The sequence below is a fragment of the Bidens hawaiensis genome, unplaced genomic scaffold, assembly GCF_021521415.1.
Source record: "Bidens hawaiensis isolate Kalapana, Puna unplaced genomic scaffold, B.hawaiensis_p1.1 tig00033134_1, whole genome shotgun sequence".
In the NCBI taxonomy this organism is placed as follows: domain Eukaryota; kingdom Viridiplantae; phylum Streptophyta; class Magnoliopsida; order Asterales; family Asteraceae; genus Bidens; species Bidens hawaiensis.
In genome coordinates this window covers 166,567-193,201 of record NW_027505278.1, presented here as the reverse complement: position 1 = coordinate 193,201, position 26,635 = coordinate 166,567, and the positions used below count along the sequence as shown (strand labels likewise).

Genomic DNA, 26,635 nt, shown 5'->3' with positions numbered 1-26,635 from the left:
CCTTGAGTCATCAAAGCCTTTCTGACTCGGCCTGGCCCGGTCGCCTTACGCGGCTGGCGCTTCAAAAGGCGAAACTCTCGTGTAGTTTGGCGACCTAAGGGGTGGACACTTTTTGTTATCTAAAGGCGAAGACTCGGAAGTGGGCGAACACTCAGCCCAGCGGTCGAACATGCCGGGCCGCCACAAACTTGTAATATATATAATAATATAAGCTTGACCCAAATCCAAAGCCAAAGAAACCCAAAGCAAAGCTAAGAGCATTCTCATCCCAACCATCAAAACACCCACTATCTTTATAATTTAAAAAAATCATTCAATTACTCACTCCATCCTATCCCCTATCCATATTCTTCATCTCTAAATAATGAAAATATTGTACAGTAACTTTTCATATATGAAAAGCTACTGTAGCACACCCTATCTCAATTCTCAACTGCTATCATACTCTCACCCGCCTCATCACTTCTTATCCCGCTCATCTTTCTAGGGTTCATCGGCCTTTCTAAGCAAACCAAAGGCAATTGATTCTCTCTGAAGTAAAATCGTCAGCCCTCTTTACCATCTCCATTCCCTCTGAAGCAAATCAAACACCAAAATCAAAGAGTCCTGGTTCGAATCGAAGCAATTGGTGCCCTTGTGTTCACCGATACAAGCTGCAATAGGTACACCTCTCTCTATTTATCGCTCAATTTCATTATATTTATTTTTTGGTGCCCTTGTGTTCACCGATACAAGTTCATTTTTTGTTTGTGAATTATAAATAAAAAGCAATATAGTTGTTGCAACATATTTCATCTTTGGCGTTGATAAAACTCGTATATATTTTGGCAGGTTGAGTTAATTGCATATTTGATCACATGCGTCGTACATTCTTTCGCAAATTGTTAACATACATATCTTCTGAAGATGATAGTGATGTTGATCTTAACGAAGATGGCAAAGGACAATGTATTCGCAAGCGTCGTAGGTTTATTCGGCGTAATCATATTCAGGGACATCAGCGTCTATATCGTGATTATTTTGCAGAAAATCCCATATATCCTGCAGATCTATTTCGACGAAGATTTCGTATGCGTCGTCCTTTATTTCTCCGTATTCTAAATGAGGTAGTGACTCACGAGCCATACTTTGTCCAAAGAAGAGATAATGTCGGAAGACTCGGTTTATCTTCTATGCAAAAGATAACTGCAGCACTTAGAATAATGGCATATGGGGTTACCGCAGATTTTATGGACGAATACATAAGCATTGGTGAGAGCACCGCAATGGAGAGCCTCAAAAAATTCTGTGAGACGATAGTAAATATCTTTTCAACTGAATATCTACGTTCACCAAACACCAATGATATTACTCGATTGCTTGCTGTTGCGGATCAACGAGGATTCCCTGGAATGCTCGGAAGCATCGACTGCATGCATTGGAAGTGGAAAAATTGTCCCACAGCTTGGAAATGTATGTACTCTGGCCACATTCGTGAACCTACTATTATTTTAGAGGCGGTTGCCTCATATGATCTCTTGATATGACATGCATTTTTTGGCATGCCCGGTTCACATAACGACATTAACGTGCTAGAGAGGTCTTTCATTTTCACGGAACTTGCGCAAGGGCGTGCTCCTCCAGTCAATTACATAGTTAATGGCAACGACTATACTATGGGGTATTACCTTGCAGATGGCATTTATCCTAAGTGGCAAACTTTTGTGTTGGTACATGATGTCAGTAGTTCAGTGTCTAATGTCTATAATCGAGTCGTTTGGATTAGTATTGTGTATTAAGCGAAGTTAGCTAACAAGTTCGCTGATATAGGCGAACTTGTTAGATAAGCGAAGTTAGTGACAACTTCGCCTGAACATGCCAGGCGAAGTTGTCGTGGTTATATAGCATTAGGTTACGGCTGGTTAAGTAATCAATAAAGTACGAGAGTTATCATTTTATCGAGTTTACGAGTCCAGTATTTGTGATTGATATCACGTGTTTACGGTTGCATTATAACGAGTCTTTGCTTATTGTAACGTGTGTTCGATTGTGTTAACGTATATCGTCTTCTACGCTCGTAACGTATTACGTAAGGATTCCGCACCTACGTAGAACGAGATATTCCGTGTAGATCCGGCTGGGAACCTACAATTGGTATCAGAGCTTTTGCTCGTGATTGTGTGGTTCGGGATTATCACGCGGGTGTAGAAATCGTTCCGTTTGACTATTCGCGGGACGAGTTTACCGAGTTTTTGTGTCCTACTCACCTCCCACCATCATAAACAACCCATTACACCTTCACATACCTCGCAAAACCCAGAAATCAAACCTGCAAAATCATCGTGTTCATCAGGCGAAGTTGCCGCTACTGTTCGTAGGGTTTCGGCGAAGATATAAGGTTAAGCGAAGTTATCCACAATTTCGCCTACCTCTCAAGTTCGCTTATCTCAAGCGAAGTTATCCACAACTTCGCCTACTTCACAAGTTCGCTTACCACAAGCGAAGTTATCTACAACTTCGCCGAATCAGGCGAATTTAACAAGGGGAGCGAAGTTCAGAATCAGCGAAGTTCAGACTTAAGCGAAGTTATCCACAACTTCGCCTACAGTACTGTTAAAAATAAAATTTTTATTTTTCGGGTTTCTTTGTGTTTCGTGAAAGATGACTTCAATAAATATTACTGAACCGGTGAAGATGGAAGTGGAAGCGGGTTCAGCTACAAAGGCACCGAAGATGCTTAAGGGAACCGATTTTGTAGCATGGAAGGATCGGTTTGAACAATATGTCAAGTACCAAGATGCTAAAATGTGGGTGTGCATACAAGATGGTTACATTCCACCAACTGCTGAGTATGAGGGTCGTGATCAGATTAAGAAATACAACAAGATGGAAGAAGAAGAAAAGAAAATGTATGAGGCTGAAAGCAAAGCTCATGCAGCGATAACAATGGCTCTTCCACAAGAGATTCTTCACACCTTCAGGAAGTACAAAACTGCTAGAGAGCTATGGGAAGCACTTGAAAACCGCTTTGAGGGTAATGTGGGGATTCGCGCATCAAAGATTAAACTTCTCAAAACCCAATTCTCGGTGTTCAAGTATCTGAAGAATGAATCACTTGATGATATCATCACGAGATATTATCATCTGATGACCGAACTAAGCAATTATTCCATTGCTTACAAAGAAGAGGAGATCGTTGAAAAGCTTCTTGTTGCTCTCCCACCGAAATGGGAGATGTACACTGTGTTGATAAGGGAAGACAAAGAGTTTGCCGACTATGACTTGGAAACAGCAGTCAACAAACTACGAACGTTTGAACTTAACATGGTTCGAAAAGAGACACCAACTGATCAGGTTCAGGATCCAGGAATGTATGGTGCAAAAGTTAATGCAAGTTCAAGTTCGAAGTCTGAATCATCTGCTTACTACTCAAAGGGAGAGTGGGGCGCTAACTCAACACATGAAGGACATGTATCTCTCAACATGAACGGTGATGTGTGTTTTGTAGCTGGTGGATCAAACACTTCTAAACCTCAAGCAACCAAGAGTAGTTTTTCCTCAAGTGTTCCAAACAACAACTACTCTAAGATGCCCATGAGTGTTAAATCTGCTGAACAGCAGTTTGCTCTCTATGCATCTTTCATTGCTTCGTACGAAAATTACATTCAAGGTAAGATTGTTGATCCTGCAACTTTGGACGAAGATTATGATCAGATCGATGCTGATGATCTGGAAGAGATGGATCTGCAGTGGCAGATGGCGATGATCGTGAGAAGAGTTAAGAGGTTTATGAAGAAGACTGGTAGGAAGTTTGTGGGTGAAAGACCAGGGTTTGATAAGTCGAAGGTTAGGTGTTACAACTGTCAACAGAATGGCCACTTTGCGAAGGAGTGCACAAATGAACGTGTAGAACGTAGTCAGAACAGGTCTACACAGCAGGGTGGGAGTGGTAATGAGAATAGAGCCATGATATCCAGACAAAATGGGGAGTACAACTGGAATCTGCATGTTGAGGAAGTGTTTGAACATGCTAATTTGGCGAACATCGAAACTGCAAAAAGTGAGAAGGTGACTGGAGAAAATCAAGCTTTCATGCCCGATGTGACAGATCAGCTCTCCGAGGTAAGTACTAAACTCCCTTGTACTAAATGTGAAAATCTGTCTGAACAATTGACAACTATAACTGATCAGTTTGTTAGTTTGGATGCTCAATTTAAAACACTAAAAGAAGATCATCATTTCACTAAAGCTAGAGAAAACAGTTATAAAGTAAAAATAAAAGCTAGTGAGAAAGATATTAGGAGTCTTAAAGCAAATCTAGCTGAAAAAATTCAAGTAATTGATCTTAGCTATGAAGTGTTAGAAGAGAAAACCAAACTAATTGCTGAAAGGGATAAACAGATAGTTGATCACCCGGTGAAAGTGGTGGAACTAAACAGGAAACTTGAGCAATTTAGAAATTCCTCCGCTATACCTGATCACCTCGTTAGTGATCAAGGTTCCCCAGTTAAAAGGGGAGGAATTGGATATCATGAAGTTCCACCACCTTACAATCATAATTACACTTATGATCCTAGTAATCAGAAATCTGTTGATGTTGATTTTGGTCAGACAGTTCCGGTTAAGGTTACTATTAAAGAACCAGAAGTTAGTAAAGGCGAAACAAGTAAGCCTGTTTCGAGTGTTGAGATTTCTGCTCCTAGTCCTGTCTCATCAAATTCGGACAAGTCATCCGAGTCTAGTGAGACAAATCAAGAGGCAGTGTTACCAAAATATGGAGAGAAAAATAAAACAACTGAAAAGAAATCTCCACTAAACCCGTATGTCCCACCATATGTGAGACAAGCGGGCAGTAATGCAGCCTCAACATCTAAAACAACTATTGAAAAGAAAGTTGAACACATGAGTTGTTTCAGATGTAATCAATTAGGACACCTAATTGCGGATTGCCCTCTGAAGCAGAGATTCAGAGGTGTGAGGCCTTCGAAAACTGAGAACAGAACTAACCGTAATCACTATAATGGTAAAAATGAAAACTCATCAAAGTTCAGAAATTGGACTAATCCTGGTTTTCAAAGAAATCGATCTCAGTTTTTCACTGCTAACAACCAAACCATAAGTAATAATTCATTTAATTCACGAAGGTTTGGATGGCCTCATAGTCAATCTACAAGAAGGTATCCTTTTAGGACTTACAGAAATTATTCTGATACTAACTTTGGACAGCCAAGGTACGGGATGTATCGACCCAAGACCAATAGGTCTTGGGTCCCCAGATTTTAATCATCTGCTTTAATCGTGCAGGAACAGTTGAACAGGGCTGCAAACAATCTATGGGTTGTGAATAGCGGCTGTTCCCGGCACATGACGGGTAACAAGAATTTGTTACACGAATGGAAACCTGTTCAAGGAGGAAGAGTGAGTTTTGCTGGAGAGAGCGGTGGAAGGATTACAGGAATAGGGACGGTGACTAACGGAAAAATGACGTTACAGAAAGTGAATTTCGTTGAAGAACTGAAGCATAATCTGCTGAGGGTTTCGCAGATATGTGACAAAGATTACACCGTGCACTTTACCAAGAATGAAGCGATCGTGCTGTATCCTGGTTTCAAGATACCAGAGGATTGGATAGTTATGAAGGCTCCAAGAGAAAAGAATACGTATATTATGGACATGAGGTCGACTGAGATGGCCACAGAAGAATCGTGTCTTCTGTCAAAAGCAACTGAATCGGAGTCCGAGTTATGGCATAGAAGAATGGGGCATATTCATCTTCGGAAAATGAACTACATTGTCAAGAATGGGCTGGTGCTGGGTGTTCCCTTGAAGAACTTCAACTTTGAAGACCAATGCCTATCATGCAAAAAGGGAAAGCAACACAAGAAAACCCATCACACCAAGAAGGTTAATTCTATAGTCAGTACCCTAGAACCTACTTCACATGGATCTCTTCGGTCCCGTGAATGTAAAAAGTCTAGGTGGAACGTCATACTGCTTGGTGATAACTGATGATTTCTCTAGATATTCTTGGGTATATTTCCTGAAGTCAAAGGATGAAACGGTTCAGATGGTAAAAAATTTGATTACCAGGGTTGAGAATATCATGGGGAAAAGGGTTAAATACATCAGGAGTGACAATGGGACAGAGTTCAAAATTTATAAGATGGAGATCTTCTGCTTACAGAAAGGGATAGAACACCAGTACAGCGCTCCGTATACTCCGCAACAAAATGGAGTGGCTGAGAGGAAGAACAGAACGTTAATTGAAGGAGCCAGAACCATGCTGGCTGATTCGAAACTTCCAGTGGTGTTCTGGGCTGAAGCTGTTGCAACAGCCTGTTATATCCTTAATAGAGTTCTAACTGTTAAAAGACTGAATAAAACATGTTATGAACTTATGCATGGGAGAAAGCCCAACTTGAGTGGTCTCGAACCATTCGGGTCCCCGTGTTCGATATTAAAGACAAATTCTAAATTTGGTGAATTAGCCGACGAAGGTATTTTAGTCGGATACGTTGTTGGGACTCCCAACAGACGAGTCTTTAATACGTCGACCAGCAAGGTTGAGGTTGTAACACCCCGTAACCGCAGCGGAAACGTACACGGGATGCAACAGACACATCTGATATCAACAGCATTGCTTATAAATAAAACACCACTACAATAATTTAAACGTATTACATTGTTCCGAGTTTCGTTACCGACTAGGCGTTATCACATAAGTTTTACCAGTAGTACGTTAACATGTTTAAAACAAAATATAAACCCTTAAGCTTCCACAAAATAGCACACATCATCAAGCACGTATCACTCATTCCAATTTGGGTGTACCTAGAAAGCATGTAAAGGAAACGGGTCAACTACGAATAGTTGGTGAGTTTCACTAATTTAAGTAAACCATGACAAATCATTTTACTAATCATAAATTAATGATGTAATTATGCTGAGCCTATAAGTGAAAACTCTGTTAACCCAGAAACACATTTAATAACCTCTGGGGACACTGTTAACCCAGAAACACATTTAATAACCTCTGGGGACACTGTTAACCCAGAAATACATTTAATAGCCTCTGGGGACACTGTTAACCCAGAAATACATTTAATAACCTTTGGGACACTATTAACCCAGAACACTGTTTCGGGCCTTACAATATTAGCAACTCAGACAATTACCATCTTAATACATTACCGTACGATTCCCGTACAATAAACATTATATAAACACATTCATTTCCATGCGATCAGCATGTACTTAAACATTTTGATAGAAACATGCTTTCCGCCCCGGGAAAATATTTAAAACAGTTCAGTAAAAAGGGGCTCGTGAAACTCACCTTTTTGTGAGCAAGATGTAATACTGTGAACAGCTACCGGCTTGGATCTGTAATACGATCCCTAAGTCGTTACTACACAATTTCTATTAATATAACTTAAATTCGTGTTAACCGGTACGTCCGGGGACACTGTTAACCCAGTACCGTACACGATCCGGGGACAATGTTAACCCCGATACACTTCTCAGGACTTAGATTGTGATATCACTTAGAGTTCTTAGTCAAAACTACCTTCAGTTTGTTTTCTCGTTTTGCGTGCCTAGCACGGTTATTCGTCTTTATGTTTTCAAAAAATGAGTTTGGCCACATACGACCCGAAAATAGTTGTTATTGATATTTTAATTAAAGTGGTGAAATTAGAGTTCGGTTTAGACACCCCGTTTGGCCGCGGGGCCCGTTTCCGTCTTTAATATACCGGAAACGACTAAATCGGGTAAAATTACCCAAATCATCCGAATTACTTTCGGATGATTTATTTTTACTTGATTTACTCAGTTTCATGAAAAAAGTCTATTTTTAGGGTTTTTATACACCAGTCAGCTCGCTTAGGCGAACTTTGCCGGTTTACGCGTTTTAAGCTTTAAAAGTTTGTTTTTAAGTTCCATTTAGCACAAATAAATATCCGCTTAGTCTCGGATCTTGAAATTTTGCACAAATCAGTTTTTGACAGTAAGGAATTTTATAAAAATATTTCCAGAATTAATTTTTATATTTAACATTTATTTATCTATTTTTAAACATCATTTAAACACCAAATATGTCGAAAATACCAAACGACCTTAGAAATATCCCAAATTTTTCTGGGATGACTCCTGCCATCCACATAGTTCCCAGTAATTTTTACATAACCAAAAACTCATTTTTCATGCCATTTTCACCAAAACCGAGCTAGAAAACCCTAGAACTCGTTTTAACGAAAAGCCTACTTAGACTTCTCCAATGGACCTAAAATTTTGTGTGTGACTTTTATATGTTATAAAAAGCTTATATGAATTTTTCCAGAATTTTTCATTATGTTTAGCTATTTTTCACCATTTTTAGCCAAAACCGAGCATTAAATTCACCAAATATTCATCATTTATCCAAAAATTACCAAAATTTCACAGATCTCATATTTTCATGTGTAGATCATCTCTGTGAAATTTCATGACTCAACTCTAAGTCTACCACAATCTGTCCAAATCTTACAAATCATACGAAAAACCGAACTACCTTGTGTTTCTAGCATTAGATCGCAAAGATCTTGCTTTCTAGCCTTTGCTAGCAACTAGATACAACACCTACAAGCACAACAACACCACACCAAGCAAGTTATACCCACAATCAAGCCATTTCTTTCATAGTTTCGGTTAAGAAATCAAAACAAAGATTTTAACCGTAAAAATTCGTTTTTGACTCTTTTAACTCCTTTCTTGGACCAAGATCCCTTGTATAACTTATATACATCACTTGATCATGCAAGAATCGGTTTCATCTTGGGTTTTCACCCATTTTTCACTTGAAACCTCATTTTCTTGTAAATGACTCGAGAAAAGACGATGAACACGACTATAATCCGATATTTACCTCGGTTTCTTGGTATAAATCAAAGGAGGTTGGATGAATGTGTAAAGGGTTGAGAGGATTTGGAGAGTTGGAATGTAGAAAAAAGAAAATGAAGTGTGTGTGTGTACCCATGGACCGATCGGTCCATGTATGTGTGGGGGGGGCCCACATCTCCAACCATGGCCACACATTTGGATTGTGTAATCCGGATAATGTTGTGGATAATCTGGTTCAGTTCGTTTTTCGGTTAAACACTTAATTCGGCTTAAAACGAGGCTAAAACGGTCGTTTTTTCGGCTTAAAAATAAAATTTATATAAAACTGATTTAAAATCTTTAAAAACTTAAACCATGACATTTATTGACTCAACACATCATATTGTCGGTCATTGTGCATCTTTTTCGGCTTGATCGATCGTCTCTTGCTTGGTTTGATGTTAAAGGTTTCGTTTAACGTACCGACGTACTAATAAATCGAAATCCTTTTTCTGTGCTATAATTCACTTATCCCGAAGCCTTAATACTTCGTAAACCTTACTAAACATCATATATTTCATCTATGACGTAATCCCCGATTCGTTCGGGTTTCAATAACCGTTCATTGATTAATCGTAATTCCAATACGACTAACTGTACATTCGAGTATAATTCGTACTGTGAATCTTATATACTCGTACAAACACATTATAATTCATATATTTAGTATTAAATAACACATAAATGGTATATTCCGGCTAGGGTATACCTGAATTTGCCGGAATCGTTACATTCTCCCCCCGTTATAAAAATTTCGTCCTCGAAATTTTACGCATCAACTACTTCCTTTTGCGGAAATAGGTGGGGGTATTGCTTCTGAAATTCGTCCTTTCGTTCCCAAGTATATTCTGGGCCTCGTTGCGAGTTCCATCTAACTTTGACCAACGAAATCTTATTGTGTCTAAGTTGCTTGATTTTCCCGTCTACTATTTCTATGGGCTCCTCTACAAAATTAAGCTTATCGTTTAATTGGACACCCTCTAGTGGTAACACCGATGTCTCATCCGACAGACACCTTTTCAAGTTTGACACGTGAAACACGTGAACTGCATTTAATTCATCTGGCAGTTCTAATCGGTATGCTACAGGACCGATTTTTGCAGTAATGTCGAACGGTCTAATGTATCTAGGGGCCAACTTCCCCGCCTTTCCAAATCTGACTACTCCTTTCCAAGGTGATACTTTCAAATACACTTTATCACCTTTCTCAAATGATAACGGTTTTCTACGGGTATCGGCATAACTCTTATGCCGATCCCGTGCGGCCTTCAGATTGTTCTTAATTTCAAGGATTTTGCTGGTCGTTTCCTGGACCAGATCTGATCTAATAACCTGTGTGTCACCCACCTCAGTCCAGCAGAGTGGTGATCGGCACTTCCGTCCATACAATGCTTCGTAAGGTGCTGCCTTTATACTGCTATGGTAACTGTTATTATAGGAAAATTCAACGAGTGGGAGATGTTGATCCCAATTTCCCTTAAAATCCAGTACGCATGCACGAAGCAAATCCTCCAGGGTTTGAATGGTCCTCTCAGACTGACCGTCGGTCTGAGGGTGGTAAGCTGTGCTTAGATTAATACGCGTTCCCAGCGCTTCTTGCACAGCTTGCCAAAGCTTGGAGGTGAAATGGCTATCCCGATCGGAGATGATTGAGATGGGTATCCCATGACGAGACACAATTTCATTTATATAAATCTGCGCAAGTCTCTCGGTGTTATAATTATTTCTAATCGGGATAAAATGTGCAGATTTGGTTAATCGATCCACGACTACCCAAATTGCATCATGTCCTCGGGACGTCTTGGGGAGATGTGTCACAAAATCCATCGTGATCTGCTCCCACTTCCATTCAGGAATTTCCGGTTGTTGTAACATTCCCGAAGGTTTCTGGTGCTCCGCCTTAACCCTCGCACACATCGTACACTTGCCGACGTATGTGGCTATATTCTTTTTCATACCCGGCCACCAGTAGAACTCCTTCACATCCTTGTACATCTTATCCGATCCCGGATGTATGGAATATTTTGATTTATGCGCTTCGTCCATGATTAATTCACGAAGGTCATGGAGGGTCGGGATCCAAATCCGATTTTTGAAATAGAGAATTTCGTCCACGCGCTGTTCGAAATTCTTCTCGTTACCATAAAGTCCCTCTTTTACCAATTGTTCCTCTTTCAACGCCTCGCGTTGAGCGACTCGAACCTGGTCCGAAAGGTTCGACTGGACTATCATTTCTAGTGCTCACACTCGCAATGGCTTAACCCGATCCTTCCTACTCAGGGCATCGGCTACGACGTTAGCCTTGCCGGGGTGATAACGGATGTCACAGTCATAGTCGCTTAACAACTCGACCCATCTTCGTTGTCTCATATTCAGTTCTTTCTGATCGAATATGTGTTGCAAACTTTTATGATCGGTGAAGATGGTGCACTTTGTACCATAGAGATAATGTCTCCAGATTTTAAGTGCGAAGATAACTGCTCCCAGTTCTAAGTCATGAGTAGTGTAATTTTTCTCGTGTATTTTTAACTGTCGAGAAGCATAGGCTATGACCTTATTATTTTGCATCAACACGCATCCTAACCCTTTCCGGGATGCGTCACAATACACGACAAAACCATCGTCTCCGTCGGGGAGACTTAAGATCGGCGCTTGGCACAATCTTTGTTTTAGCGTTTGAAACGCCGTTTCCTGCTCTTCACCCCATTCATACTTTCGATCTTTTTGGGTCAGAAGGGTTAAAGGTTGGGCAATGCTGGAAAAGTTTTCTATAAATCGACGATAATATCCAGCTAAGCCTAAGAATTGGCGGATTTCCTTTGGCGATTTAGGCGCTTGCCAATTCTTAACTGCTTCAACCTTACTTGGATCAACGTGTATTCCTTGATGGTTTATAACGTGACCAAGGAATTGCACTTCTTGTAACCAGAAGTTACACTTGGAGAATTTTGCATACAACTTCTCCTTATTTAAAAGCTCTAAAATTAATCTTAAGTATTGCTCGTGCTCTCCTTTACTCTTCGAGTATATCAAAATATCGTCAATAAACACGATGACGAATTTATCGAGGTAGGGTTTACAGACTCGATTCATGAGATCCATGAATACTGCTGGCGCATTTGTTAGCCCGAAAGGCATAACTAAGAACTCGTAATGGCCGTAGCGAGTCCGGAATGCGGTTTTTAGGATATCCTCCTCCTGAATTCTAACCTGATGGTATCCCGATCTAAGATCAATTTTTGAGAAATAGCTCGCACCTTGCAGTTGGTCGAACAGGTCATCAATTCGGGGAAGAGGATATCTATTTTTGATTGTTAACTTGTTCAGCTCCCTGTAATCAATGCACATTCTAAGGCTTCCGTCCTTCTTTTTCACGAATAGTACCGGTGCACCCCATGGGGAATAACTATGACGTATAAATCCTTTATCCAACAATTCTTGCAATTGGTTGGATAATTCTTGCATCTCTGATGGTGCAAGTCGGTAGGGTGCCTTAGCAACAGGGCCAGCTTGAGGTAATAGATCGATTCTGAATTCGACCTGTCGGGTTGGCGGTAATCCAGGAAGTTCTTCTGGGAAGACTTGTGGAAATTCGCGCACCACTGGAATATCATCCACCCGTTTCTCCTCAGAATCAGTGGCTGTCAAGCTTGCTAGATACGCCACGCATCCTTGGCGTATGTATTTTAACACCTTGAGGTGGGATATAAATGGTATCATGGTGCCTGACTTTTCTCCTTGCACTAATATCTCTTCGTCATCCGACACCCGGATCTTGACGATTTTCTTTTCACAGTTTATTTCTACTTTGTTACGTGCTAACCAATCCATTCCCACTATCACGTCAAAACTACCCAATTCTACCGGTAACAAGTCAATCGGAAGAGATTGATCGTTCAGAATAAAAGGGCAATTCCGAACTATCTGATTAACTATCATGGTTTTACCGTTAGCGACTTCTACGGTGTAAGGTTCTATGGTTTCACCAATTGGGAGGTTTGCTATCAACAGGAATCTAACGGAGACAAAACTTCTATCGGCGCCCGTATCAAATAATACAGAAGCGTAATGATCAGAGACGAGGAATGTACCTGTCACTACGCTGGGGTCCTGGCGTGCTTCGTTCGCCCCCATCACGAATGCTCGGCCTCGCGCCGGATTGGACGACGATGCCTGACCCGCGGTTTGCCGCCCATTTCCTCCCTGGTTCAGCTTCGGACAGTTTCTCTTGAAGTGATCTGTGCTGCCGCATTCATAGCAAGCACGGCTGGTGGTCACCATTTGGTTTCCTTGCGGGTTTTGTTGTCGGGCTGATTGGGTCCTAATTGGCTGCGCACGGATAGGTTGCGGTTGCCGGTTCAAGTTGTTCAGGTTTGTCCTACAACTCGGTGCGTAGTGCCCAATCCTGCCGCACCGGTGGCACACCACTTCTTTGCACATGCCACCATGGTGGTAACCGCATTTCCCACACTTAGGAAACGTTCCCTTCTGCGGTTCTTGCCTTCCGCCTGAACTAGTCATGGCGTAGTTCTGGGCAGTGGGCCTAGCACGTTTACCTTGCTGCTTCTCCTGGATCCTATGGTCATGTGTACCCCGCTTTCCCCCAGCGGACTCTCCCGTCACCTTCAGTGACCCGCTCCTTACGAAATCATACGTGACGATACCAGCTTGCGTCACCGCACCCTCATACGTCTGGTGTCCCCCAGAATTGACTATACTCCTTACAACTGGAGTTAGCCCCCAAATATAACGCTCAACCCTCTTCGACTCTGGGGTGACCAACCATGGTACCAATCGCGACAACTCATTAAACCGGTTCGTATAACCCAAATGGTCTGCCCCCTGCATCTCCAGGTTCCACAATTCATTTTCTAATTTTTGCAATTCGTTTTTCGGGCAGAAATGTTCCAGTACAAGAGCCTTGAGCTCTGTCCAGGTCATGCGGTTTGTCGCCGCCTGACCCCGGGTCTGCACTATCGTGTTTCACCATGTCAAGGCATGGTCCGTGAATGTGCAGGTAGCATATTTAACAACACAATCCTCGGGGCAGTTGCTGATATTCACAACGGATTCTATTTTCTCCATCCACTTAACCAACCCATTTGGTCCTTCAGACCCGCTAAACTCTAGAGGTTTGCACAACATAAAGTCTTTGATCGAACATCCCCTGGATGCACGAATCGGTTCAGTACGGTTCGTCTCTACCGTAGGTATAGGGCCATTACTGTCTGTAACGACCACCCTAGGCGGTGCGTCATTACTCGGAATCGTGTTATCATTCTGTGGAGGATTAACATTTTGTTCCCCGTCATTATTGGTGGTCGTTTGATTGCTCGGAGGGGTTGGATTGGCCGAATTGTTAATACTGGCGGCGATGCGCGATACTATATCCGGTATCGCCGCCTCTAACTGTTGAGCAATCAAACGACTCACGTCCACTTCCGACAATTGGGCTGAATGTTTTGGTGCCATTCTACACAACATCAAGAAAATATATATAATTAATACAAGTTCCAATCATAAAACACAACAAACATTCCATTCATTAACAAACATTAGTACATATTACATCCCTGTCAGTTCACATACTTTTCCTGTCATCATTACATAAGTTAAGTTTTCCTACATAGGGCCTATGTCGGCATCATCTCGACATAACCCACAATGGGTCAGTGCTTGAATGATACCCAAAAGTATCTATAACGATATACCCCAAAAGAGACCCCCCTAAGGGCCAGTGGTTGTATTATACTACCCAAGATTCACTCTATGTTAGCATCACCACTAACTGCTTACACAGAGTATCAAAAAGCGGTTCCTGTCTACTCCCATCCTAACACAACTAAACACGGTGGTAAACCAAACCCACCAACACCGCCACCAACACCACCATCACAGCCAGCATAACCCGGATCCGCGTCTCCATCCAGCCGATCATCCACTGGGAGTATGAGCACTCCCTCTTCAGCTGCGAAATCGCATACTGGTGGTCCAGTATGCAATCCCCTAGGTACATCTGCCTCTGTACCCCCACCGTCAAGGCGGCGGAGTGCTCATTCACCTGTTCGGTGAGCACTCGTAGCCACGCCGCCGCGTCCCTCTCCTGCCTAGGGAGAGCCCACACAGGTGGAGTCACAGGCTCGGGCTGGGAGCGGGAGGACTCGCCCCTGGGGGTAGCAGGTCTGGGTGGGGGCGAGGTAGGTGGGACCTGAGGAACACTGATCCGCGCCGTGAGGCGGGGTCCGAATCCGGGCGGGATAGGGACGGCCTGTGGTGCGGGTGGGGTAGGAGATCTAGCAATCCTGGCAGGAGAGGACTGGCTAGAGCTCCTAACACTAGCCTCACTAGGCTCAGAGCTGGATGATACGGGGAGGCTCCCAGAGTTCCCGGAGTTGGCTTCCTCCGGGTCCTCCTCCATCGATGCACTAGGTGTTCTTGACATTCTAACCTGCACACAAGTTAACAAACATATAGTTCTTTCCATAGTGTAAATCGTAATCAAATTAATATACACTTACTTATACAACTTGACCACATACAATATTATCATATATTTGCACATATGTTGCCAATTTTACCTATTAAAGTCCCCCGTGACTTCCCCTGAATTCCCTCGTGCGGACAAGTCTGTTATTATGTTCCGGACCATAATAACTCACTTGTCCATCCAAGTTCATCCAGACCTCGTCACAATAAATTATTAGTTGATATTCATATCCTATAACACTTGAGCTACTTGTTATATTTTAGGTATCTTTTAAAGACATCCTAATTCTTTATAACCAATGGCTCTGATACCAAGTTCTGTAACACCCCGTAACCGCAGCGGAAACGTACACGGGATGCAACAGACACATCTGATATCAACAGCATTGCTTATAAAGAAAACACCACTACAATAATTTAAACGTATTACATTGTTCCGAGTTTCGTTACCGACTAGGCGTTATCACATAAGTTTTACCAATAGTACGTTAACATGTTTAAAACAAAATATAAACCCTTAAGCTTCCACAAAATAGCACACATCATCAAGCACGTATCACTCATTCCAATTTGGGTGTACCTAGAAAGCATGTAAAGGAAACGGGTCAACTACGAATAGTTGGTGAGTTTCACTAATTTAAGTAAACCATCATTTTAGTAATCATAAATTAATGATGTAATTATGCTGAGCCTATAAGTGAAAACTCTGTTAACCCAGAAACACATTTAATAACCTCTGGGGACACTGTTAACCCAGAAACACATTTAATAACCTCTGGGGACACTGTTAACCCAGAAATACATTTAATAACCTCTGGGGACACTGTTAACCCAGAAATACATTTAATAGCCCCTGGGGACACTGTTAACCCAGAAATACATTTAATAACCTCTGGGGACACTGTTAACCCAGAACACTGTTTCGGGCCTTACAATATTAGCAACTCAGACAATTACCATCTTAATACATTACCGTACGATTCCCGTACAATAAACATTATATAAATACATTCATTTCCATGCGATCAGCATGTACTTAAACATTTTGATAGAAACATGCTTTCCGCCCCGGGAAAATATTTAAAACAGTTCAGTAAAAAGGGGCTCGTGAAACTCACCTTTTTGTGAGCAAGATGTAATACTGTGAACAGCTACCGGCTCGGATCTTGTGTTTCTAGCTTTAGATCGCAAAGATCTTGCTTTCTAGCCTTTGCTAGCAACTAGATACAACACCTCGGTTTCTTGGTATAAATCAAAGGAGGTTGGATGAATGTGTAAAGGGTTGAGAGGATTTGGAGAGTTGGAATGTAGAAAAAAGAAAATGAAGTGTGTGTGTGTGTACCCATGGACCGATCGGTCCATGTATGTGTGGGGGGGGCCCACATCTCCAACCATGACCACACATTTGGATTGTGTAATCCGGATAATGTTGTGGATAATCTGGTTCAGTTCGTTTTTCGGTTAAACACTTAATTCGGCTTAAAACGAGGCTAAAACGGTCGTTTTTTCGGCTTAAAAATAAAATTTATATAAAACTGATTTAAAATCTTTAAAAACTTAAACCATGACATTTATTGACTCAACACATCATATTGTCGGTCATTGTGCATCTTTTTCGGCTTGATCGATCGTCTCTTGCTTGGTTTGATGTTAAAGGTTTCGTTTAACGTACCGACGTACTAATAAATCGAAATCCTTTTTCTGTGCTATAATTCACTTATCCCGAAGCCTTAATACTTCGTAAACCTTACTAAACATCATATATTTCATCTATGACGTAATCCCCGATTCGTTCGGGTTTCAATAACCGTTCATTGATTAATCGTAATTCCAATACGACTAACTGTACATTCGAGTATAATTCGTACTGTGAATCTTATATACTCGTATAAACACATTATAATTCATATATTTAGTATTAAATAACACATAAATGGTATATTCCGGCTAGGGTATAACTGAATTTGCCGGAATCGTTACAGAGGTGGTGTGTAACACTGATATCACAAGTTACAAATCACCAAAACCAAGCACGGGACCAGCTGGGGTTTTCGACTATGATAGGCTTTTTAAATCTTTTAACATGCCTTATTTGAATTGTGCAGAAGTTGATGAGAGAATTGCTACGAAGATGATTTACGATGAGGAAGACACTTTGGTGCAACGACCGCAGTATGATGAATGTCAGCCTTCCTCGTCAAATGCTGTCGATACCCCTGCTGCCTCTACAGAAGATGAATTCTTCAATCCGTTTCACTCTCAACAACAATCACCCATTGATGAGCTATCTTCGAACCTGGAAGACAATCTGCAAGTCAGTGCGGTTTCGACTACGAGAATTCACAAAAATCACCCTTTGGAGAACATGATAGGTGATCTGTCTGACGGTGTACAAACAAGACAAAGCTTGAATGAGCACACCTGTGTTTACACAAGCATTAAAGAATCAGGCATCATTAACGAATGCTTGTACACCTGCTTCATCAGCCAGATTGAACCAAAGAACTATCAAATGGCTCTCAAGGACAGCTCGTGGGTCGAAGCCATGCAAGAAGAGTTAGCCCAGTTCAAGAAGATGGAGGTATGGAATTTGGTTGCAAAACCGAAGAATGTGCATGCGATTGGCACCAAATGGGTTTTCAAATGCAAGAGAGATGAGAAAGGGATTATTATCAGGAACAAGGCGAGGCTGGTGGTAAAAGGTTTTAATCAGCAAGAGGATCGATTACAATGAGGTGTTTGCTCCTGTGGCGAGATTGGAAGCCATTCGATTGTTTTTGGCATTTGCTGCACACAAGAAGATGAAGGTATTTCAGTTAGACGTGAAGAGTGCGTTCCTGAATGGCAAAGTCGATGAGGTTGTGTACGTTGAGCAACCTCCGGGTTTTCCTGACCCAGACTTTCCCGATCACGTGTACAAGCTAAGTAAAGCGCTGTATGGACTACATCAGACCCCTCGTGCCTGGTATTCAACACTATCCGATTACTTGCTTGAGAATGAGTTTGAAAGGGGAAAGATTGATAGCACATTGTTCTTTAAGAGAAAAGGGAGAGACTTTCTTCTGGTGCAAGTCTACGTGGACGACATCATCTTTGCTGCATCAAAAGTCGCCATGTGTCAGGAGTTTGAGGCCGTCATGAAAAAGAGATTTTAAATGAGTGCTATGGGTGAACTAACTTTCTTTTTAGGACTGCAGGTTGATCAGAAGAAAGATGGGATGTTCATTCATCAGACTAAGTATGTTCATGATGTTCTCAAACGCTTCAAGATGGAGGACAGCACTCCATTTGATACTCCAGTCTGCGTCAACCATAAATTGGGTGATGATTCAGACAACGATGCAGACGTGGACCCAACCCAATATCGGGCAATAATAGGTTCTTTAATGTACTTAACTGCTTCTAGACCTGATATTATGTTTGCAGTGTGTCTTTGTGCACGCTTTCAGGCAAACCCAAAGGAATCTCACTTGAAGGGTGCGAAGAGGATATTGCGCTATCTCAAAGGCAAACCTAAGCTGGGGTTGTGGTACACGAGAGGAGGAGACTTGGAGTTGGTCGCCTACACAGATTCTGATTATGGAGGTTGCAATCAGAGTCGGAAGTCAACAACAGGTGGTTGTCAGTTTCTTGGAGGCAGATTAGTGTCATGGCAATGCAAGAAGCAGACCTCAGTCGCCATTTCAACCTGTGAAGCAGAATACATGGCAGCATCCAACTGCTGCTCCCAGGTTCTTTGGATTCAACAACAGTTGCGCGATTATGGTCTGAATTTCACTCATACTCCTATTTGCATTGATAACACTGCTGCTATCTCAGTAACTAACAATCCCGTAAAGCATAGCAAAACTAAACATATTGACATCCGTCATCATTTTATACGGGATTGTGCTGAGAAGAAACTGATTATGCTCGAAAAGGTTGATACGTTAGTTAATTTCGCTGACTTGTTTACTAAAGCGTTTGACAAAAATCGTTTTCAAAACCTTGTTGAGCTGAATGGGATGATCAATCCCGAGTAACCGTGTTTTATGACTTTGTTTAAAAAAAAATGTGTCACTATCGCTTAGAATTATGTCGGTTGCCTCAGTTTGAAGGACATATCTTCGGATATGTTTGGTCCTCATTTCTACGTGTAGACTCTGAGGATAGCCATTAACCAGATGACTGAAAGTGACCGGAGCGGTTTATGATGAGTTTTTATTCTTTTGTTGAAAATTAGTCGTTCAAACTTAGTTAGAAGGACACATACTCGTTTGTGGTCGGTCCAGCTGATCCATTGGATCTTCAGGATAGCCGTTTACCTGAAGACTTTGACTTGATCGGGGCGATAGAACTTAAATTTTTTTTTTCTGGGAGATGAAATTAATTTTCAAGTCTACTACTTCGTAAGAAGTTCCTTCACTATGTTTAACAGAAAATTGATCCAACCTTAGAAAGTGATAGATATACTGATTCTGTGTGCTTAACTAGTGAAGTTATTAGGCCTAAAAGACTTTAGAACAGTCATTGTATGTCATGGTAATCTTTTTATGGTGCGTAAAAGTAGAAGTGATACTAACTAAATCTACTCGATTTTACTTGGAAACTCCTTACGAGTTGTGTATGTCTCCATATATATCTTTCCGAATGATAGGCAGAAAAGCGATTACCCAGTCATACACGAGCCCGTGAGTGTTCTAATTCCCGTGAAGATAGCGTGTCAAGATACTGCAGTGATCCAGATTCGGGACTTGCAGTAGTTTTTCTGAAGTTGTGTAAATACTTAAAAAAAAAATGTGTGTGTTATTGAGACATTCTAGAGTTCATAATGATAAGACTTCTCAATCAAGATGCAAGATAGATAACGGGAAGAAGAGTCTGAAGATCGAAGAGTAATTACTATTTAATCAGACACTACGGGTCGAGGTCAACTGGGGGTGACTTGGGGAAAGTCAAATACGCTGTGACAATAGATAGGAGGCATCATAATCTCTGAGTTGTTGCCCATTTAAGTTTTGAACTTAATTGAACCTAACCCGTATCACAGAAACGATGAAAACCATTTTAAGTTATTTACCTGCTTACAACCTGTTTCTTTATGTCATAATACAGCTGAACACGGATCTGTGTGACGGTCACTTAATTAGTATGATTCCTGTTCGGATCTTTTCTAAAACATGGTAGTCCTTGTCGAGACTGAAATTTGATCCCGTGTACTTTATCGTTAAAATATTTTTCTACTTATGTAATTGTTTGATTTTATACCTGGTTACTTGGTCTTGATCGTATCATTTAACTCTTTAAAGGATGTTTTCAAACTTAATTGCAAATTGTTCAAATTATAGGGTTTGTTTTGAAAATTTTAATACCTGCGAAGTTATCCATAACTTCGCCTGCAATAGGCGAAGTTATCCACAACTTCGCCTGTATAATTTTGACCCTATATAAAGAAATTTCAATGGTCAAACTGTTCATTATTTCAAAACCCTAAGCGAACTTATCTCACTGAAACCTACAGCGAACTTATCGATCTCGATTCATCTGTGTTACACTTTCTCAGTTTTAACTCGATCTAAAGGTGTGTAGGGTTATAGTATCGTATAATCCATGTTATTGCCGTGAATCATCGGTCGTTTCGACCCGATTCTCGACCTCGCTTATTCGAAAACCCAATACCCGATTTTCAAACTTGTTATTACGTGGTCGTAATCATATTGATCGTCTAGAACTTCATAAAAACATGTTTTACGAAGTCCTCAATCTCCAAATTCACCAACTACACGTCGATTCGAAAACCTAACTGTTGCCGATTCATATTCAGGCGAACTTACAGGTTAGGCGAAGTTATTCTTAACTTCGCCTGAGGTTTAACTTCGCCTGATAATTTATTATGTAACAGTATTTGAGGCGATGTTGTAGTTAGGCGAAGTTATCATTAACTTCGCCTGGACCTTTTTACTTAACTGTTATCCGGCGAAGTTCAAGTTGAGGCGAAGTTGTTCCCAACTTCGCCCCACCTCTAACTTCGCGTATACAGAATTAATCACAACTTCGCTCATGGTAATAGGCGAACTTGTGATTTGCCTTGACGTTTTATCTAACTTAGTCTGTTTGATGCAGATATGGCTGCTGTAGCTGGAGCAGGTGGTGCAGGCTGTGATGATGGAGGAGACAACCAAAGACAGTTTTTCCCGGGTCATAACATGTACATAACATTAGACCCGGACGCGAGTGTTGTTGATGATTTCCGCGAGATCATCACGTTCTTACTCCGCTCGCGTATATTCCACGCGATTACCACAACTCTGCCGATATCCTTGCCAAACATCGAGGATTTTTGGCAGACCGTGGAATATGACTGTCGAGTCGAGCCCCCGGTGATGCGTGCAACGGTTAACAATCAGATTGTTCAGTTCTCATCTGAACAGATCCGGGCGGCTTTACGGTTTGGAGATGAGACGAGGGATGACCCGACAGATTTTGTGGCTCCTTTCCGAGATGGAGCGTTTCTGAGGATGGGATACTCTGGTCCCTTGGGAGATACTCAGAGAAGGAAGGGGTTCTTGCTTGACCAGTGGCGCTTTCTCATGCATGTCATGATCGTGTGCATGTCAGGGAGAAAGGCGGGCACTGATGGGATGGGCGCGACCATGCAGTCGGCGATGACTGCTCTGACTTATAATAAGCGTTACAACTTTAGTCAGATGGTCTTCTATGAGATAGATCGACAAAGAAGAGCGGTGGCGCGTGAGAGATTTCTCATGTATCCAAGATTTCTCCAAATGATCTTGAATCATGTTGCTCCCACGCTACCTCAGCGCCGCCCAATCAGATATGTAGAAAGTGTGAGTAAAAGAATCTTCGCCCAATGCAGATCTTCCAGTGCGAGGAGCAAACCTGAGCTCCGTCCTCGACATACTCCACTATTTGGGTACTTGATCAACCCGGAGTATGTGCCTGCTCGTGGGGATGAGTTTCGGGACCCGGCACCACAACAGGCTGGAGCACCTCAAGCTATACCTGCTGCTCCTGTTGTGTCACCGGAGGAGAACGTAGACCTTGATGCCGCGTTTGGCGGTCAAGGCTTCTTTGACATGGAGAGGGTTGACCCTGAGGAAGATGTACAAGTCTCGATTGTACAAGTCTCGAGTGTGAACGTGACTAGGGCAGCTACAACGGTAGCTGACTCTGATTCTGATAATGATGTGAATGTAGCGAGACGATTTTTGGGTAAATCAAGAACGTATTCATGGGAAAAGAAAAAAAACTGATGATGACAGCGAGTCAGATTATGAGGAAGAAGTTCAACAATTGATTCGTAGATCAAGAAGGGAACAGGCAGGTGCAGGATCGGGAGCTGGTGAGAGCTCGAGGGTGGTACGTTTCACCCCACCCGCACTGTCCGGTATGACAATGGTCCCTTCATCATTACAAGTTACAAGGCCAAGCGCTACGGATGTTCCCGTGGTGGCTACCTCATCAGCATTCGACCTCCCACCCACTACATTCCAACTTTCGGCTCCTGAGATTGTATCGTTGCCACCTCCAACTCTTACTCCAACGGAGGTCGTGGCACGATTTATTGAGTCGACGGTTGTAGCAACTGCAGGATTACCAGTTACGTTGCCACCTGCGGTTACGTTTACGCCTACTTCTGAGGTCCCGGTTACATTAGAAATCCCTCCTCAGTACACTCAAGATATATCTCATCTGAGGTTTGATTTCGATGCAACCTTATCAGACTCTGAAAGAATAGCAGCACTTGAACGGGTCGTGGCAGAACAATCAAGGGTGAATCTTATCCAGACCCATGCTATCCAACGCCTCGTTGCAGAGAATCAGATATAGTCGTCCCTGCTGGTAGAACATGGCAAAATCATTGATGCGTTGAAGGAGTTCTTGGCATCTCAGGGGGAGACGAGCTGTAAAGGCGATGAGTTGAGGACTAACAAGCGAAATGATAGAGACGATGATCCCAATGCATCGAAAGGTGCAGGTGGAGAGTTGCCAAGAACTGAACAAGCTCTTGGGACTTCCACATCTCAGGGGGAGTCGACAAGTGCAGCTGGTGGTGATGATGTGGTGATAGTGGACGTTGAGGAGATGGATGATGAGTTGATAGGTGATGATGATGTGTTACCAGTTGAAGAGATAGAGAAGATTGGTGCAGAGATAGTTATTGATTATGAGATAGAAGAGGGAGAGATAGTAGAAGAGAATGTGGAGCATGAGATTCCGGAAGTCGATAAGGCAGATATGAGTCAAGAGATTGGAAATGATGAGACAGAATGGGAAGAGCAGCCTAGATGGAAAGAAGGCTATGCTCGGTGGTTTGTAGAAACGAAGAAACCGGCGGTCCCTACTATGTTTAAGAAGAGTTACAACATTAGAGGCTATGCTGAAGCCAAAAAGGGGATTATTTGTTGGATATATGATGAGCAGTTGAGGCTCTTCGTGATTAAAAGATATGATCGTGTTCAGTACTTCAAAAGGATGTTGAGATCATTGAATACTTTGCCTGAGTGTGAAGTGAAAGACTTAGCCAGATTGGGGTTAATAAACAGAAGTGATGATAATATGGCTAGAGTCATTGGGAAGATTGTTTGGAAGGAAAGTATAAAAGAGAAGAAGTTCGAGCTGTTGAAACCACAAAAGGGAAAACTTATCGAAGACAAAGATAGAGGATTGAGAGCAGATGGCAAGCCTTGGATGATCATGAAGTATAAGCCGATCCGGTGTTTAAAAGAAGTGCCGATGAAACAAATGCCAAGGATGTGCTGAAATATCTGAAGTGGTGGTATGTAGATTGTGAAACAGCTGAAGCAGTAATGGAGGACGAAGATGAACAAGAGCTGCTGAGAGTTTATGATCCGATGCATCTAGTGAACTTGTCTCAAGCTGATCTGCAGATGCTGAATGAGAAGAAGATATTCTATATTCCTGCTTGGAAAGACGAAGCGAGGAAATATCAAAGAGTTGTTTCGGTATGTGTACGAGAAGGAGTGCATGCTTAAAGATGAAGATGCAAGATTGTTGAAGATTACAAGACACGTGTTTGAAGCTAAAGATATGAAGCTACTGCCAAGGGGGAGTCTGTTGGTACATGATGTCAGTAGTTCAGTGTCTAGTGTCTGTAATCGAGTCGTTTGGATTAGTATTGTGTATTAAGCAAAGTTAGCTAACAAGTTCGCTGATATAGGCGAACTTGTTAGATAAGCGAAGTTAGTGACAACTTCGCCTGAACATGCCAGGCGAAATTGTCGTGGTTATATAGCATTAGATTACGGCTGGTTAAGTAATCAGTAAAGTATGAGAGTTATCATTGTATCGAGTTTACGAGTCCAGTATTTGTGATTGATATCACGTGTTTACGGTTGCAATATAACGAGTCTTTGCTTATTGTAACGTGTGTTCGATTGTGTTAACGTATATCGTCTTCTACGCTCGTAACGTATTACGTAGGGATTCCGCACCTACGTAGAACGAGATATTCTGTGTAGATCCGGCTGGGAACCTACATTTTGTAAAGACGATTCCAGCACCAAGAGGGAACAAGCACAAACATTTCGCAAAAGCACAAGAATCTGTAAGAAAAGATGTCGAGCGAGCGTTTGGAGTACTTCAACAACGATTTGCAATCATTCGAGGACCTTCACGAATGTTCAAAGTGAGTGTGCTAACAAATATAATGAAAGCATGTGTTATTCTTCATAATATGATCATTGAAGATGAACGTGATGATGGTGACGATCTTAATATGGAGTATGATCAACTTGATGATGATCTCCCTGAATTGTCGCGCACTCATACATGTGAGTTTATGGACTTCATTGAACATCATCTTCGTATTAGAGATAACTCGGCTCATCATCAACTTCAAGAAGATCTAGTTGAACATCAATGGCTACTCTATTCTCAACAATAAACGATATCGCGTTATATTTTATTATTTCGTGAATGTTATTGGTTTGAGTTAGAAGCATGCTATGTGATGATCATTAGAATTATTTATGTAAGAACATAACTTATTAGCTCAACTTTTGTTTTAATTTGCATTTATTTGGGTCATTTGCTTGTAATGTGTTAGGAGTGTGCAACGGATACGACCCGGCCCGACCAACAATTTATTGCTTTTGTTAATCTTTTTGTTTGACTGATTAATGCTTTTGTAATGCTTCTCTAGATGTTCAATAGTCAAACTTGTTTTTCCTTTTTTTTATCGTTAAAACATAGTCAGTTGCCATTTTCACTTGTATATAACTTCCATATTTTTTTATCAGTTATATAGTGTATAAATGGAAATTTAGACTACTATAAATTATAAATAGATAGCTTATATCATTTTAAACCCATATATTGATTATAATGTTTGGTTAAGAATACTTCACGAGTTTGAGCCGAGCTTTGGTTCGTTTAATGTTTAATTCGATTTTTCTAAATATTTAGAAACTTTTTAAAAGAAGAATATAATATGACAAAATAGCAAGTAGTTAATATTGTAAGTGAGTAGAAAGAGAAAAATTAACAAAAAAATAATATAGAGATAGATTTAGAGGATAGGATGTGAGGTGTTTTCTAAAATGAAAGGTAAATTTTAAAAATTAGTGATTTTTTTGTTAAACTACAGGGATAAAGACGATGGAGGGGATAAGAATGCTCTAAGCATCGCTTCAGGGTGGGTCGCATACCTTTCTTCTCAGTTTCTTTCTTTTCCCCCAAATTAAACAAAACAAAACAAAACAAAACAAAACAAAACGTGTTATTCTCTTTCTCTCTCTACATACAAATTCAACCCCCAAATTCTCATTCATCTTCAGGTATGATTTTGCTTTCACCGATTCCAACCTATTATTATTATTATTATTATTCTGTCGGTCGGTGTGTATATATGTATGTATGTATGTTTATTGAATTATTATTATAATTCTGTACGGCATTGACCACCAAATGCAGTCAATCGGTTAGGGTTTGATTTCTAGGGTTTCTTTCGATTGCGATTAATTCATTCCTTTCTGCCTTTGAATTGCGTCATTGATACGAACATTGCGATGCAATTACTTCGTGTACTTGATTTTCACTTTGTTCTAATTGCAGGATGATGAGTTAATTTCATCAACAGTAGACCTAAAACCTACAAATTTCATCATCTATATATATATATGTGTGTGTGTGTGTATTTTGTGAACTCCCGTGAGTTGTGAGAACTAGAAGGAACTTTATTTAACAAATTTTTGTTTTTATATGGAAGTTACATTTACTAAAAATATTTTAA

At 41.2% G+C, this 26,635-nt stretch overlaps 1 protein-coding gene across 1 annotated transcript; it reads left to right on the top strand.

Moving 5' to 3' along the window:
* Positions 1-857: 857 nt before the first annotated feature.
* On the top strand, positions 858-25,288 carry LOC143612049 (uncharacterized). The gene is made up of 3 exons (XM_077086120.1): positions 858-1,387; positions 1,601-1,709; positions 24,893-25,288. Exons 1-3 carry the CDS (start codon positions 858-860, stop codon positions 25,286-25,288), a joined length of 1,035 nt encoding a protein of 344 aa, XP_076942235.1.
* The last annotated feature ends 1,347 nt before the right edge of the window (positions 25,289-26,635 follow it).

Bases quoted from the DNA above. Each gene is read 5' to 3' on its own strand.
- LOC143612049 (XM_077086120.1), top strand. From the start codon at position 858: ATGCGTCGTACATTCTTTCGCAAATTGTTAACATACATATCTTCTGAA. The intron at 1,388-1,600 runs TGGAATGCTCGG...TTTCACGGAACT, and splicing joins GCGGATCAACGAGGATTCCC to TGCGCAAGGGCGTGCTCCTC. The intron at 1,710-24,892 runs GTACATGATGTC...CATTTTGTAAAG, and splicing joins AGTGGCAAACTTTTGTGTTG to ACGATTCCAGCACCAAGAGG.